The sequence below is a fragment of the Diadema antillarum genome, unplaced genomic scaffold (assembly GCF_040938485.1).
Source record: "Diadema antillarum isolate AM-2024a unplaced genomic scaffold, OU_Dant_1.0 scf00000070, whole genome shotgun sequence".
NCBI lineage: Eukaryota > Metazoa > Echinodermata > Echinoidea > Diadematoida > Diadematidae > Diadema > Diadema antillarum.
Genome location: NW_027270959.1, coordinates 1,016,402 through 1,032,637, shown reverse-complemented (window position 1 = coordinate 1,032,637; position 16,236 = coordinate 1,016,402). Strand labels below are relative to the sequence as shown.

At 37.5% G+C, this 16,236-nt stretch overlaps 1 protein-coding gene across 1 annotated transcript; it reads right to left on the bottom strand.

Annotated features, from left to right (window-relative positions):
- Window positions 1-5,735: 5,735 nt before the first annotated feature.
- On the bottom strand, window positions 5,736-11,886 carry LOC139716807 (dehydrogenase/reductase SDR family member 11-like). Its single transcript, XM_071628339.1, has 6 exons — window positions 11,810-11,886; window positions 10,626-10,795; window positions 8,770-8,979; window positions 7,948-8,042; window positions 7,325-7,445; window positions 5,736-5,855 (listed from the first exon to the last, which is right to left on the bottom strand). The coding sequence occupies exons 2-6, from the start codon at window positions 10,755-10,757 to the stop codon at window positions 5,736-5,738; spliced, it is 678 nt and encodes a 225-aa protein (XP_071484440.1). The 5' UTR covers window positions 10,758-10,795; window positions 11,810-11,886.
- Window positions 11,887-16,236: the final 4,350 nt, after the last annotated feature.

Below are 16,236 nucleotides of genomic sequence, written 5' to 3'. Positions count from 1 at the left end.
CTCTCTCTCTTTTGTTAAAAGGAAATCTCTTTCAGTTTACTCCTGCTCGCTTTCATATTAAGTTCATCTGAATGCAGTAGGGCATCTGCTTCCGTATAACCTCGGGATTTCCGCCAGCTATTCTCCACGAAAGCGTGCCAACGGGTCACAGTCAAGTTTGTCACCTGGGCACCGTGGAATAATGGATGCCATGGTAACGAATCACGATAACCTGCTGCAGCTTGCTGAGGACTCGGGGAATATGAATTTTCATATAATATTATAATAACTGGGCGAGTGTAAGAGGAATTGGGCAACAAGAAAAATAAATACAATGTAGAAACAAAGGAGCTGAATCGCAAGTACGTCATTTCTTGAAAAAGATATTGTTGCAATATTGATGCAGGCCGCAGGCGTGTATTCATTCTTCTATCAAAGTTCTTCATACTAAAGATAATATCATAATTAAATTTTGAATTATGTTGTCAAAACATATTGCAGTACGAGGAGAGAAGGTTGAATTGATTTTCTTTTACATGGTGCCCTCATACGACCGAGACTTTTAAAGGGGATGGCTAGTAACTGATCAGTGGGAATCAGTGGGAATGCTGGAGGATGATTGTTCCAATCCTTGTTGGATTCATTCAAGAGTACATTATATAACTATTGTTGTGTGAAAATTGTTTGCTTCAGAATGGTCTCATATTCAAGTAATGTCCAGTTTGATGTTTCCAGGTTAGCATGCGTGTACAGTGACGGGGCCATCCCCTTTAACAGAGATTTATGTGAACCGTCCAGTACAAGGCATGTGTAAGCTGTTGAAATCATTAAAAAAAGATGTTACGCAGACAAGCCTGTGCACATACACAAACACAGACTTATGTAAAGACACATCACACAAACACGTTATGTTGGCAACATTGTATACCGCTAGGTACAACATACAAAAAACAACAAAAATAGTTTGAACTGTATTTGTTTTATGTGTGTGCATGTGATTCATAAATAGAACAATGCATAGACATACATACATTCTTCTCTCAAATTAATTTCATCCTTTCTGATACTTAATTTTCAACTCTATTTGATTTTGAACGTCAAGGTTTTGACTACTGATTTATGATACTTTTTCAAAGACGTGCTTGCTTCAAATATATTTTAGCACTCTGTAAATGTATGCAATGCAATACATTATTGTTTTCATTCCATATGCAACAATGTTTGTGATTTGTTAATGATTTCATATTATTTTGTTAAAGCAAGTGTGGGTTTGTATATGTACTGAAAACGATAAAAGCACAATCAAAATAAAACACAATGTGCATATCAATTCTGGTACTTAAATGAAATGGCCTACAGTTTTGTGTCCAACAGACGTGCTTCAAAGTAGCCTGACATAATATTGTCTTCAATGCATTTATAGTTTACAGGGGCTATACTGCATAATGTACACTGTATTAAAAGTTGTGTATTTTAAATTGTTGTCCAAAAATAATGCAGAAACACTGTACTCACAAATGAAATAATTTTTCTTTAGAGTCATACTTATTTCTTTTCCTTCCTTTTGAAGTGTTTTATTTTAAAGCCTTTTATGAGAAAATACTATGACAGCTGTATCACAAAACATACATGTACACAAATCATTTTTAAAACAGTCTTACTTTCATCTACTGTTTTTTTTTTCAAAAGATGAATCTCCTTACACATATTAAAGTTCAAAAAGTTTGGACAATTCATTTAAAAAAATCACATTGTATCTTGAATGTCATTTCATAAGATATTTGAAATGATGTAATTCACAAATGGGACATCCAACACAACTATGCATTTTGTGCTATCTGCCATCATATTCTTGCAGCATTTTTTTTTTTTTTCTGGGAGGGATTATGTTTATTTGTTGCTGATTCAAGTACCATAGGGTGTTAATTGTATTTTCTTGGAAATCCATGTCAACATAATCATAACTATTGGATATTACATGATATAGTGATCTGTCCATTCAAATACAATTGTCACTTACTCAATCTGCTTTATAGGACATCCACTTTTGCAATGAACGATTTCTTTAGATTTTTCATCAGAATCAGTACTGGTATTATTGTATGACTATCACCATGATACTTTAATTCATCTGCTTATCCAACAACTAATATATTCATTCCATCGCCTCAAATTATTGCTTATTCATATGAAAAGAAAAATTAGTCTTTCAACAGATGTGGAAAATTGATGACTCGGAGCATATTATCTACTCTATGTTTTCCTTACAGGCATCGCCTCAATTCTTACCCATTACAAAAATCCATGAAAGGGGTTACTGAAAAAGTCTACCAAAAAGAAAAGCCTGCATAAAACTATACATACATGAAGTATTATACATTGGAAGTTTGTTGGAACAAACAACATGAGAGGAAAATCTTCGTTCATGGTGTTCCGATTTGTTACATCATGGTGGCATAACAATAAAATGCATAAAACAGTGAAATTATGGAATCTGCTATGACTACTCTGCAAATATACTCTGCTATGACTAGATTTGATATATCAGTGTTATACAGTATATGGTGAGAATCCATTACACATAGAACTGAAATTACCATAACATAGAATAGCAATACAGTCTTATAGAATTCATCAACTTTATTGATCATATTCTGGAAATTACTTTTACTTGATTCCACTCTGAAGACTTATTGGTTAATATCAAAGAGATTTTTATTATAGAGTTGGCAGTGGCCGTATGCGTGCATACAAATGAGGCATCCAAAATTGAATAGGGAGCACACCCTCACATCCAGGCATATGTAAATCAGTCTACGTTCAAGTCATATCTTCTCATATTATATCTGGACTTATTATTTATTCTTCATAACATATCTTAATTTTCAGAAAAGCAATGTGGTTAATTGTTTAGATATAAGTTTCTACGATGATATCATATCATTTGAACCATTTCATAGAGTCCAGACCTATTTGTTATTCACAAAATAAACAATGGGAACTTGAGTGTAGACTAAAGAGCAGTTTGAGCATTATGACATTTTGTTTCGCGTGCATACCAACTCACGCCATAAAATCAAACAACATCATTCACATTATGATGTTTGAATATTATGATTACTTGACCATTGTGATGTAACTATAAAACAGCGCAAGGTTACAGCGTCGAATATTCAGGTTGAGTGCATTTCAACAGTGTGCTGCCATCTACTGTTCAATAAACAAACAGGATCCCTGCAATGGCAGCTCTCCTGCGCGGCCGCCTTCGCCACTGGACTACGCCCTCTTGTGGTATAATCTCTTTGGTTAATACCCAGACACCTATTTCATTCCTTGTTTGATGATAATGCACTTATATAGGATTGTGTAGGAAACACAGCATATTCCTGCTTGATAGGATTCTAATCATCATAATGTCATGCTGCTTTGGCAATTTCTTCCTTTTGTCTAAATGACAATGTCCACATTAACATCGCAACTGCAAATGAGGGGCTGAAGCTATTAACATTAAGGCAAGTGGAATTTGAGCTTTTTGGTGTTTTCTCCTCAGCCAGGTTACATAACTTGTGTGGTGGGACGGATCAGGATATCATGAATCTGAGTATAAAACAGAAAGAGAAGAGAAGAGGAAGATTCATTCATTCATTTTTACATTTCCAACAGAAACATATAAATATTTTACAGAAATTGATTGCATAAATTTCATCATAATACAAAATAAAGGATAAGTTTACACAATATTGTAAGTACATCTATACAGAAATGCTGGAAATGGGGAGGAATGCTAAAAAACAGTGATTGTAGGGTGCATTCTCCCCACACATAATACAACAAATTAAATGATTGATTGACTAATATCCATAAAGAGTGAAAAAAACAAACAAAAGACACTAAGACATGGATACCTATAACTTATCTAACCCGAAACAAACACCATGAACAAATCGCTACACTAAGCTATAAGAGGGGGAAAATCAATCAATACAGGGATACAAAATATGTAGCCTACAATAATCATGGCATGCAATCTTGCTCCTTGTAGACATAGTTACGGGCATCCACAAAATCAATTCAAGGTGGACAGACCGATAATCCCAAAACAAAATGCCTCCAGCAACACTTTGTGACGGAGACATAAAAATGATGGAGATTTGTGGATAAGTGGATGGGGACTAATGAGGAAATAATATCACCGCATCTGATCTGTACAAGGCAAATATCTGTTTTGCGACAAATGTGAAGCTTCCAAACCATCTCACTTCTTTGATATTTCTTTGATAAAGAAATTCATTATTGTGTCAGCTTAATTTTACCATTATCAAAAACAGTCAGACTGAACATGGAGTGACGATTGATTGTCATGGGTATTAGTAGATTCAAAAGGAATGCCTCCTTGGTGTGACTAACCTCAACATTTTGAGGTCGCTGCAAGACATGAACCACTTCATCGGCAATGTCCTCAGCTTTCAATGACTGAAAAATAAAAATAAAAACATTCAACCAACATTAACTTGCAAGTTACAGTGAGTGCAAAGTGATGACTTAACTTCAATGGCCTTTCAATAGCAATGAAATTATGATTTTATTTTGATTGGCACTGAAGATATTTTTGACAGATCAAAGTTCTTTCAATTTTCATTTTTCTCATTTGATGTTATACAAATGATGCACAGGATAGAGTGTGTTAGTGAAGGTGCGGCGCGCTCGAGAGTATTGACAATGGTGCGACATGCACGAGGCGCAGCCGAGTGCATGTTTGCAACCGTTGTCAATACTCGAGAGTGAGCCGCACCTTCACTAACGCCACGAAATAATCCTGTGCATCATTTGTTTTATAAAATGGGTCGAAAACTAACAGCATTATTCACGTACCTTTGTGGGTCAATACCAGTCAGCTACATGTAGCACTCGCTCAAAAGTCAAGATGTCCGAAGATGTTCGTCCCAAACATTTACGCACGTAGCACTCGGAAATCCCGCACATAAGTACTGTACGTACGTATAAGAGTATACGTACGCCACGTGTTACGCACAAGAAAGGCCGCCGGCTGTTGTGGCAGCCCGAACTAGAAGTTGTTTACAGGATTGACAGCGCGTATAGTAGCGTGTGACGCACTTGTAACAACTGATTGAGTGCCCACTGCTAGTGTAAACATTGTGACGTACGTCAGGCCCCGGCCGTGCATTTACTAAGAAATTAATGCACGCACACGTGACTCATTTCAGCGCTTCCAATTGGCTACATTCTTGAACCCCTTTTAATTAAGAATTCTATTTCACTGTCATCAGTCAAGTACAACATGAATGCTGTCAACCAATTTGATGACCAGTACCTTTGAAATACAACTTGTATTCATCAACAACAAAGGTTAAGGAAACTACCAGTATCTATCTGAGACAAGTATCATTACTTTAAGCACAATTAAATGGTTGGTTTTGTTCTCTAGGACAATTACAATCATATCTGTGAAGAGAAGAACTCTTCCTTTCAATACCCTCCACATACTGAGACCACTTCCTGTCCTGTCAGATGCACAGACATTCTCACTCAAATGTGCCAGACAACACAAACATTTTTGAGTTACAAAACCATCTACATTAAAACATAATATACGATCAATAAAGAGTGGTTTGCTGGATGCTGAAGAGCATAGGCCAATCATGCCAAGTTCAAAATTTTGTCACAGTTGAACATATTCTGACTTATTTTACTTTGACTGACATTAACACCACATGAACTGTGCTTTCTAAGGCTGACTATTGCAGGTGTTTGTTTGAACATTTTACCGGATACTTCTTGTAAAAGTCATCGGTTGCCGGGTCCTCCCTCCTAAGTCGGGGGCTGAATTCCGTTTCCACAAGACCTGGGGAAATCTCCTGCACAAGGAAAATACAAAGGATGAGGCATCTAACACAAACTACAAAGGAGATAGCTAACACACACACAAAAAAATAACATTTGAAATGCTTCTGTTGATACTGAGCTTTAAATTCTTTAAATCAGGGCTGACACGTCAGAAGAATGTCATGTCAGATACAATTCAACATAATTTTTATGTTAATCTCATCACTCAAAAGACAGAAGGCCTGTCCTTGGTTGAGGGAAGCCTCATCCCTCTCTCTTTCTGTGACGACATTACAGAATCATTCAAAATCTCATACAATCAAAGCAAGGTGTCTGGTTCCTAAATGTATGAAAAACAGTCTGCAGTGACTGCAATAGAAATGTCATGCCACATAAAATGATCGATAAGGTTGCAATTAGCCCATGCTATTGTAAAATTGTATAGCCACACCCCAACAGATCTCGATCCTTGCATGATTATTCGTTGCATATTTCTTGGTGTATTGTTGTTTCATTGTTTCTTTTTATCTAGAAAAGCTAATACAGTCAAACCTGCCTTAGCAGCGGCCACCTGTCTAACGCGGCCAGCGGCTACAAATTTTGTTTCCCGCGGTAGATTTTAACCTGTCTATAGCGGATAAAAACCCGATGGAGCCGTAGCCGAGCCGATAATTCAGCATGTTTTTCTGCTTTTTAGCCGTGCCAGTCATTCCTGGGCAACGTTCAGTGATCGCCACCGTTGTATTCATCACTCATTCAGTCATAATAATGCACTAGTGTTAAGCTTTCTTCATGACTGTGCACATGCTATACTGTGCAACAATTTCATAAACACCGGCATTGTTCTATGCATGATACATACGTGTGCATACGTACACACATACATGTACATGTAAGTATTTATAGATGTACACAACGATGATACATGTACACGTACATGTAGGCAATGCACACAAAGTTGGATTAAGTGTCTATAGCGGCCACCTGTCTATAACGGCCACTTTTTCCATATCCCTTGGGTGGCCGCTATAGACAGGTTTGACTGTACATGTAATAACTAAAAGGGATGGTATCTGAGAAAAACCAGGAGAAAACATTCATCTGACAACACTTTTTGTAAAACCTATACATTGTATGATCAGATCATTGGAACTGTCATTTTTGGTGAAATTGGTAACCAAAATGTGTTGTATGTTGGCAAGCATTCCTCGATTTTTGCAAATAGGGTCTCAAATATGCACAAGATGTGAAAGAAAAAAATCGTGAAATTTCAGCAAAAGACTTTGCATTTTAAAAGTACTATGAAAATGTGAGGGGGGCCTATTTAGCCCCCCTTTTATCTATTTTTTCAGATGATTTTGCTTTGCACTTCTGATACAAAAACAATAGTGTTAGGGTGATATACTGTGGATCCTGTAATACACTGGTAAAACAATCTTGAGTAGCAATTTGAAATACATGTAGTTCTGCAATGTCAAACGCAATACATATCACCACTTACAGTGACACGAATGTTGCTCTTCATCGCTCGCAGATCTTTTCGAAGCCCTTCTGTCAACGCCCTCACCATGAACTTGGTGCCAGAGTAGAAGTGTTGGCCGGACACTCTGTGACCTGACATACTGAGTGAAATCAAGGCAAGTTAATATAAGAGGCAGGTTACTTTTGGTTGAATGCATTTCTTTAGCATCAGGATAAACATGTAATTCAGAAAACGCATGGCAAAGACTGTAATCATGTTTCATTCATAAAAGAAGTCAATTTCCATTAAACTCTGTCAGCATAATAAGGTTGAAAGTCTTGATGGTTAATTGCTCACAGGACATCAGTCTGTTTGAGATTTCAGAAATGTCTCACTGTGAAAGACTCAAACATGAATGCCAACGTAAAGAGAAACAAAACAATGTGACTTGAGTGTATAACAATCTTTCAGGCTATATGAGGTTTTGTTTACAACAACCCCTGAAAGCTGAGATATGTATTAATTTCATGAGAATGACTCTACGAAAGAACAAGTGAGCATTCACCTAATTTACTGATGGCTGTGGCATGTAAATGTGTCTTCTAAAAATCATGTTAATTCGGGAGACAATATAATTCTTAAATATGAGGCAAGACTTCTACCTGCTGAGGTGTATGATGTGTCCTTCATCGAATCCGTTTTCTTTCATCATCTTGATTGATTCTTGAGTACAGATGCAGAGAGCCATGACATTGACCTAAGTATTAAAGCAACAACCCGATTTGGATCACAGACTATTCACTAACATAAAGAAAAGGGGGAGGGGGAGATAACCAAACGAGGCATTCAAGTCTTTACACACATACTTAGAATTCTGTTCTGGTTTCATTTTAACGAGCAGCTACAAAGCCACATAGACATTAATTCATTTGATTATGTTCATGCTTCAGACAACTTTGACAAAGTTCTTCATGCACAGAAAGTATAAACACCTGAAAAAGAAAGGATTTCTGGTGTGACTTTATGTGGTAAGAGGAAACAAGTCAATGTTTGTCTGTTGGACGATTGTAGTGCCTAGCATATTAACGGAATGGAGTCATTATTCCATCCTCTATGTTATACTCTTTTGTACTGATTATTTTTTTTGTATGCTAGTATATATTTTGTACTGTAATGAAACCAACAGGAAAAGGATAATCATCGAACCTCACTTGTAAGCTTGAGTTTGCTCAAAAACACTTCAAAATAATACATACTTGCATGTGCCAAATATTAAAGTTAAAAATAAAGAAGTTCTATGATAAATATGTACAATCTCGAGAATAAGTACTTTTTTAATGCAAAATGGTAAATCAGGGCTAAATTAAAAAGGGAAAAATCGATGCAGAGTCTTCCTCTGGTATAAAAAAAATAAAACATGCATGTGAAATGACACTATTAGCAATGACAATAGCTTTGGGATCTATCAAGATCAGATGACATACATCTAGCATGGTCTGCCAATCTTCAGGGCTTCCACTGATGAGGGAACCATCAAAACTCAGACCAGCATTGTTGATGCAAACATGAACGAGCTTGTGCTCCCGCCGAATTTCCTCAAACATGGCAGAGATCTGATCCCTTTTGGTGAGGTCACATTGGATGGGATGCAACCGGCCCGTGGCAGACTCCGCCTCCAGTTCTTTCTGGATCGCCTGTTTGCACAAAAAGAATGACAGTGTGACACATTCAACACTCATTTATTTGCCTTCACTGCAAAACTAGAAATGTTCGGGCGCACAAAATATTCACAATTTTGCAAGGATCAAATATTCACGAAAATGCAATGTACGCAAAAGTTTTTGTCTTCACAGTGCATTGAATTCTAGTTGCCAATTTGTGAAAGTTTTGTGACGCGAAAAAGGCTGTCAGCTCCAATTTGCGAAATTTTCATGCCGCAAATGTTGCTGGTTTTACAGTACAGTGCACTCCCGTTATAACGAAATGCTCGGGACCGGCAGTGTTCTTTCGCTATAACGAAATTTCGCTATAACCGAACAAATACAATATGTAACAAAAACAAGGAAACCACGCATAGTATATTCCGTCTGTTGAATACTCATCATACACTGGAAAACAATGTGAAATGGCATGGTACCTTTTTAGTTTTGTTTAAATATTACATTTAAAACTGTGCGTGACACACGGAGCAAACACACGGTGATGTGAAGTGTTCTCCCATGCAGAGACGCTATAAAAATGGTTGTTCCACTACATATTTTCTAAAGCGATCGGCATTTCATTATAACGAAGTGCATTTCTTTTCTTTTTCTTTGTCAGTGGGGCTCGGAAAAGACTTTGTTACAATATAACCGTGTTCGTTATAAGCGAATTTTGAACCATCAACTTTAATGGCGATAATTTTTGGACCAGAAGTTTTACTTCGTTATAACGAAATTTCGTTATTACCATGTTCGTTGTAACGGGAGTGCACTGTACTCACTTACGTAATATTAACCTTAAAAAGTATGTCTGAGATACCCCTAGAAAAAACATCACCCAAAAAGAAAAATTCACCATCTTAAACAGTTGTGTATCATTCTATTTTCATGCCCAAGATAATGTCCTTTATGCTTATGTAATTTCTTTGGTCTGTTGTACTTGTCTAATTTGAAAATAAAAGTAATAATAATAATCACAATGATAAAAAAAAACTTTCAATATGATTCAATTGTGTCAATTTGAAAAATAATCATTTTTGCATTGAGTTCCCTTTATTGCAACTGATTGACAAATAGCCCTTCATCAGCATAAATAATCACCAATTATTCAGTGTTTACAGTAAATGCCATGACAAAAACCATGGGCATATGCAATGGGGTGGGATTTGCACCTACAATTTCCTGATTGCGACAAAGGTGTCGTATAAAAAAACAATGTAGCTTTCACCGATGGCTATGCAAAGCTAATAATCTCTCAGCATTAGTCGCTATTCACAGCTTCATATGACTTTTGAGTGTGTGTGAGTTTGTATCAAAGATAAAGAGTTAGTCTGTGCAGTTCAACAACTGGTCCCGACACATCAAAACCCCTTTTTGTCTGAAGAAACATTCAAGGGTTACAGAATCTACACTTTATATCACTTCTTTCACTTGGTTTGGATCACCCAAATTTGATAAGTTACACATCATTTCAAAACTATAAGTTTTGGTTTTAGAATCCAGCTAACTGGTAAACCAAGAATTATATGATGTTGTTACAATATTGTTTTGTTGACTGTGGTTGCATTATAGCAGTTGTTAATGGTTTTGTGGTTGCTTTGGTTGTCACTGTGTCTTTGTTGCAAAATAACAAGTCATACCTTGATCTGGTCCACATTGCGGGCACATCCAACGACTGTCATACCCTGCCTGACAAGAGCTCTAGCTGTTGCTGCTCCGATGCCCACCGAAGCACCTGTCACCAAGGCGACTTTACCTACCCATCTCTCCATGGCTGTGATGACTTCTAAAGAGTGCTGTGGTCTAATGACTGTTGTGGGATGATAAGACAAATCAAACATAATAAATACTAACTGCGACCAGCCCTAACACAAAGCATTCCATAAAACTGTATACTGGTACAAGGAGCATCCCGAGCCTGGGATAACTAACCCCGGGGTGCTCCTTCACACTGTACATATGTAATTACAATGTGGGTGTGTATTTATGTAGAATAGAGGTTACGATAGATTTCATGCGACATGTACGTATGCACACAAATATATATTTTACAAATAAATCATAACACACACAAAAAATATACATATATGCACCCTAGCACTTAGCAGGAGCAAAAGAATCTCTTTCCCAACTTTCATAGGACCTTAACCGCACCAGTGACCCTAGCCCGACCAGACGCTGTCAGTGTTATTACGCTGTGCGAATACAGCGACTGGGCTGTGTATAGTTACACTTATACAGCGACCCCAACCCGAACGATAGTCGATACAGCGCCCCGCGCCGGGGTTAATAGGACCTATTCCTAACATAGATTGCAGAGGCCTAGTAGTAAATTAGATCTACCTATTGCCTAACTATACACAGCCCAGTCGCTGTATGTAGCCTAGTAGATCTAGTCTGTTCGTACAGCATATAAATTTCCATACATATAGCGTCACGTGCCGTCAGGTCGGGCTACCTATCCAGCAGTATTGAACTTATTGCCGATTCATTGACATTGTCATCACAGGTTGAACTCAGTGTTCCCCACATATTTTTGATATTTATACTCTTTTCATTAACGATCAACTATTTACAACTTTGATCATGGTTTTATATTATGAGACTATCGAGACGAGACTCGTGGGTTTTTGGTTACCCTACACTAATCGCTAGGTATGGGACTATACATCTACTTTTTGCTAGGTATGGGACTACACGTCTCAAAATTTTCAAGTCTGTTCAGCTAGTCATAGAATTGCCACCGTTTGTGACACGATGCAAGTGATTACAAAAGATCTCTGCGTATATGAGGGTTCAATATTATGCCATATTTTCGACTTACCAATTTGGTGGGCGTGAGATGTACACCGGCTTGGATCAGCTGGAAAGTAGCGACCAGCGCCTGTTTCCTGTTAAAAAGGCACAACTGTTCCGGTACCACCCCACCACGCACGCACCCCCCCCCCCCCCTCTACTACTCTTATTAGGGCCCTCGATCCCAGGGCTGTCCCAGACGTTGTTTTTATCACGGTGGTATGCTTTGTCACCCCAGTGATCTCGACCTGTGATATCCTACCATCGAAAATGTAATATAATCCGAATCAAAAAGTCGTGTAGGATCTATTCGGATAACGAACCTTCGGAACATCGAACCATCGAACAAGCCTGTAACTACGGGGGGGGGGGGGGGGGGGGGGCGTGTTCAGGGGTTCCACCTTTTTTTTTTTTTTCTTTTTATGCTTGTCAGGTGATTAAACCGGGAAGTGGTTCACTTTTTCTAATTCTGACCCCACCCCCCCCCCCCCCCCCCACCCAAAGGAGAGAAAAAAATCCTAGTTTCGGGCCTGAAGCCGAATGGCACTTACTACTATACAGTATGTCCCAAAAGAATTACAATCAGATTTTCGCATTGATAACACCCAATATGATTATATTGTGTAAATGCTATTTCAGGGTCTTAAGATATAACATTTTAGCTCTATTTTGCAGAAAACCCCATTCGATTTGGGCAAGCAGTCACAGAGAAATATGGATATTTAATTGTAAAGCATGTCATGAGTCTGATTCTTCCAAGTTTAGCACTTTTGGAGGGACGAGATTCCCGACATCCTCTTCAAAATTCCACATTTCTCTTTGACCACTGAAGTAAATCGAATGGGGTTTTCTGTGAGATGTGGACAATGAGTTAGTTTCATATCCTGAATTTGTATTTAGATTGATTCAGATTTTTTACAGATATCATGGCGGAGGGTCCGTTAGTATTTCTTTTCTTTTTTTTTTTTAGGGGGGGGGGGCATACGGTAATGTAGAAGCTTCCGCAAGCCCATAAATGTACAATCGCTATGTCGACATACTGTGTCGACATACTTTTGGGGAAGCTGACTTGTTGTCGCTATGTCGACCCGACATATTTTGTTTAGCGTAGACTTGGCGAGATAATGTATATCGGCATGTTGACATACACTTTTAGGAAGTCTACTTGGCAAGATAATGTATGTCACCATGCCAACTTGTTAAAGTTGATGAGTTAACATGGTGAGTTAGGCCTACATATTCTGACATATCGACATACACTTTTTGAAAAGTCGACTAGGCGTGATAATCTGTATCGCTATGTTGACTTTTCAAATGTTGATAAGTCGACACGGTGATCACATATCTTGACAAGTCGACATATGAACATCAAGTCGACTTGACAAGATGAAGTATCTGACCAGGTCGTCATTCAGTAAGAAACACTGTTCTCACAGTTGACATAATTTCTTCTTTATAGAGAGGCATACTCACACCTTTCCTCTCCTTATTGAGGTATATACAGTGCACTCCCGAACACAGTTATAACGAAATTCCGGTTACAACGAAGAGAAAATTCAGGCCGCAACACAATCCATGTTTTTATTTACTGTTTATTTGTTCGGCATCTATAACGAAATTTCGATATAAGGAAAGAAAACAGCCGGTCCCGAGGACTTCGTTATAACGGGAATCCACTGTATGCTATTTGTCTCATAATAAAGCATCTGTGCATCCAATACAATGAATACGATTACACACTAAATCTTGTGTAATACAACAGACACTTTTGTGATGAATGATCTCTTCAAATTTTGAGTCAGCATCATTGGCCTGTTCGTTATGACTTTACGATCTATCATAATTACAACCTAATCAACTAGTGTACATGATTAATACACTGTACATGCTGTATAAAGAATACATTTATACTGTTCGTTATTTTGAAAGTTCATTAATTCGAATAAAAAAAAAATGTGTTCGTTATTCCGAAGGTTTGTTAATCCGAAAACGAATGGTTCGTAATTTTGAACGTTCGTTAAGCACGCACCTTCTCAGAATAACATTTTCGGATTAATTATTAAACGAAAATGACTCCTGAAAACTGCCAGTAGTTCTTATGGTTGCATGAAACGATATGATCGCTCTAGAGGTTACTTTCGTAGAACGCCAATTACATCGAGTGCCTATATACGTTTGTTGACACCATGGTCATGATGGTCGAGGCTGATCTAGAGGCTTCCTGTATAAATCAATTTTACTACATGTAATTCTGAATACTAATAGTTTTTCTAATTCATGTCGTTAACACAGAACTAGTGACAGCACATAATTATGCAAGATTATGTCTGAAGAACATCTAATCGTGTTCTCCAAGAATATCACTTTAACCTTAAAAGGGCGGGGGGGGGGGGGGCGGAATCCACCGTCCGCGCATACTTTTTCGAAGCCATGCCCATTTTTGTAACGGGATGTCGCCCCAAAACGGGCACAATTTTGTGATTTCGTGCACATTTCCTATGGGAAACAGTGCTCTGTCATGAAAGTCATAAAAACCTGATTATTTTTACAATTAATCACTTTCATTGATTAATTTTGTGCTAACTATGGTAGAAAAGTGGTCAGTGACAATTTCCAATGAAAAAACAAAGAAAAAACAATAGTTGAAAAACAGAGAAATATATAAGACATTCTGAAAACAATAAAATACATAAGAATTGATATGAGTTTTGAAAGTTTTTGTGATGTACAATTGTTGAATATGCTAAAACAGATTTACAGGTCAAAAATTAGACTCTCATTGCTTTTAATTAGGCTAAAATATTATCTTGAGCTTAATTTGCATAGTTAATTATTTAAGATTAGAAATTGATTGTTTCAAAAAATCATATGACACAATCTTGTAGATTATGACGTGGGTCTCACGCATGCAAAATTTCATCGCGATCGCACCACCGATGGCCGAGATCTGGGGGGGGGGGGCAGAATCCATCCCCCCCCCCCCCCCCCGGTCTGAGCATAGCCAAAAAAGCCTGGCCCTTTTAGGGTTAAGAGATGATATACATTTGTATCAGAGTTGCAAAAGTTTGTACAAGACCTTAAACAATGACCAACATTCCATTTTAAAAATCATATAATTCATTCATTTATTTTTTCCCATTTCCACAGAAGCATACGCTACAGAAATTGAGCGCATAGATTACCATTAAATTGTACAATAAACAACATTTATACAATGTTTGCAAAACAATCTGAGTATAATATTAAAAATGCTTAAAAGTGGGAGGAATACTTATAAAGCAATACTTGTAAGATGCCTTCCCTAAAAGGGGATAACACAAATTACATGGCTAATATACTGTCATGACTGTTATACATAAAACTGACCTCCATTACATGAACTAACCAAGATGGCAAATTAACTATAGCCTTTAAACAAACACCCTGGACAAATCCCTACACTATATAAGTCGCTGTCATGCAGAAAAGAAGGAATAGAAAGAGAGAGACTTATCATGCCGAGTGAAGTTAAAAGGTAGATGACTATAACGAGGCAAGAATGGGTCGGAGCCGCTGAACAATTGCTTGATTTAAAAACAAAAAAGTTTGATGTTCCCATTCTCATGCAACCAATAAAGAATCAGCAACACTTAACAGCTTAACGATTTCATAATGTTGATGTATAAAATGTTATCTTTAATGATGTGATTCAAATGAATTTCTGTAGGTAATCTTCTTCAAATTGATTTTGAAAGGAGTTAGACATGGATCCGCTTTTAAACTATCACAGATAACTTAACCATAGTTAGATAATAATAATAATAATAATAATAATAATAACTGCATTTATATGGCGCTTCATACTGACGTTTCTAAGCGCACTTTGCTACTCATACAAATAGATTAGAAAACACAATAACATTAACAAAATCAGCATTAACAGTAACAAAAGAAGAAGAAAGAAAAGAAAAGAAAAGAAAAATACATGTGATACAATGGTACAATAATTGATAACTGTGTGCGCCTCCAGGAGAAAAAAAAATACAACTTAAAAAAAATTACAACAATTACAACAAATTACAAATTACAACTTAGATTGAGTGAATCATTTATAGTTCTATAGTTACGGGCAAATGAAAGTCATTAACCGTTAACGTGACGCGCGAGTTGGGCATCTAAAGGCCGTGTCACACCTTTCCGGGCAGCAAGCCTTGCGTGCGATTGTGAAGAACAATTTTTACTACCCGGAAGTCCCCGCAGATGACCCGCAGATGACAGTTGCTAGCACGTATCTCACTCGTAGTCACCCGGAGGTGCGCATGCAAATCTTTTTACCCGCAACCATATTAAGGCCCTGTCACTAACACCTTTCCGGGCGTGCTATGGAACGCGGGCTTGTTGTGTGTGTGTATTTTCCAGCATACCGGACAATATTTAGAGGACGGACAAGGATTTGGGCGAGTCAGAGCATGTGCC

Coding starts and splice junctions, on each gene's coding strand:
- LOC139716807 (XM_071628339.1), bottom strand. CDS start 10,757: ATGGAGAGATGGGTAGGTAAAGTCGCCTTGGTGACAGGTGCTTCGGTG. Junction 8,980..10,625: donor GCAATGTGGACCAGATCAAG/GTATGACTTGTT, acceptor TTGTGCAAACAG/GCGATCCAGAAAGAACTGGA. Junction 8,043..8,769: donor ATTGGCAGACCATGCTAGAT/GTATGTCATCTG, acceptor TTTAATACTTAG/GTCAATGTCATGGCTCTCTG.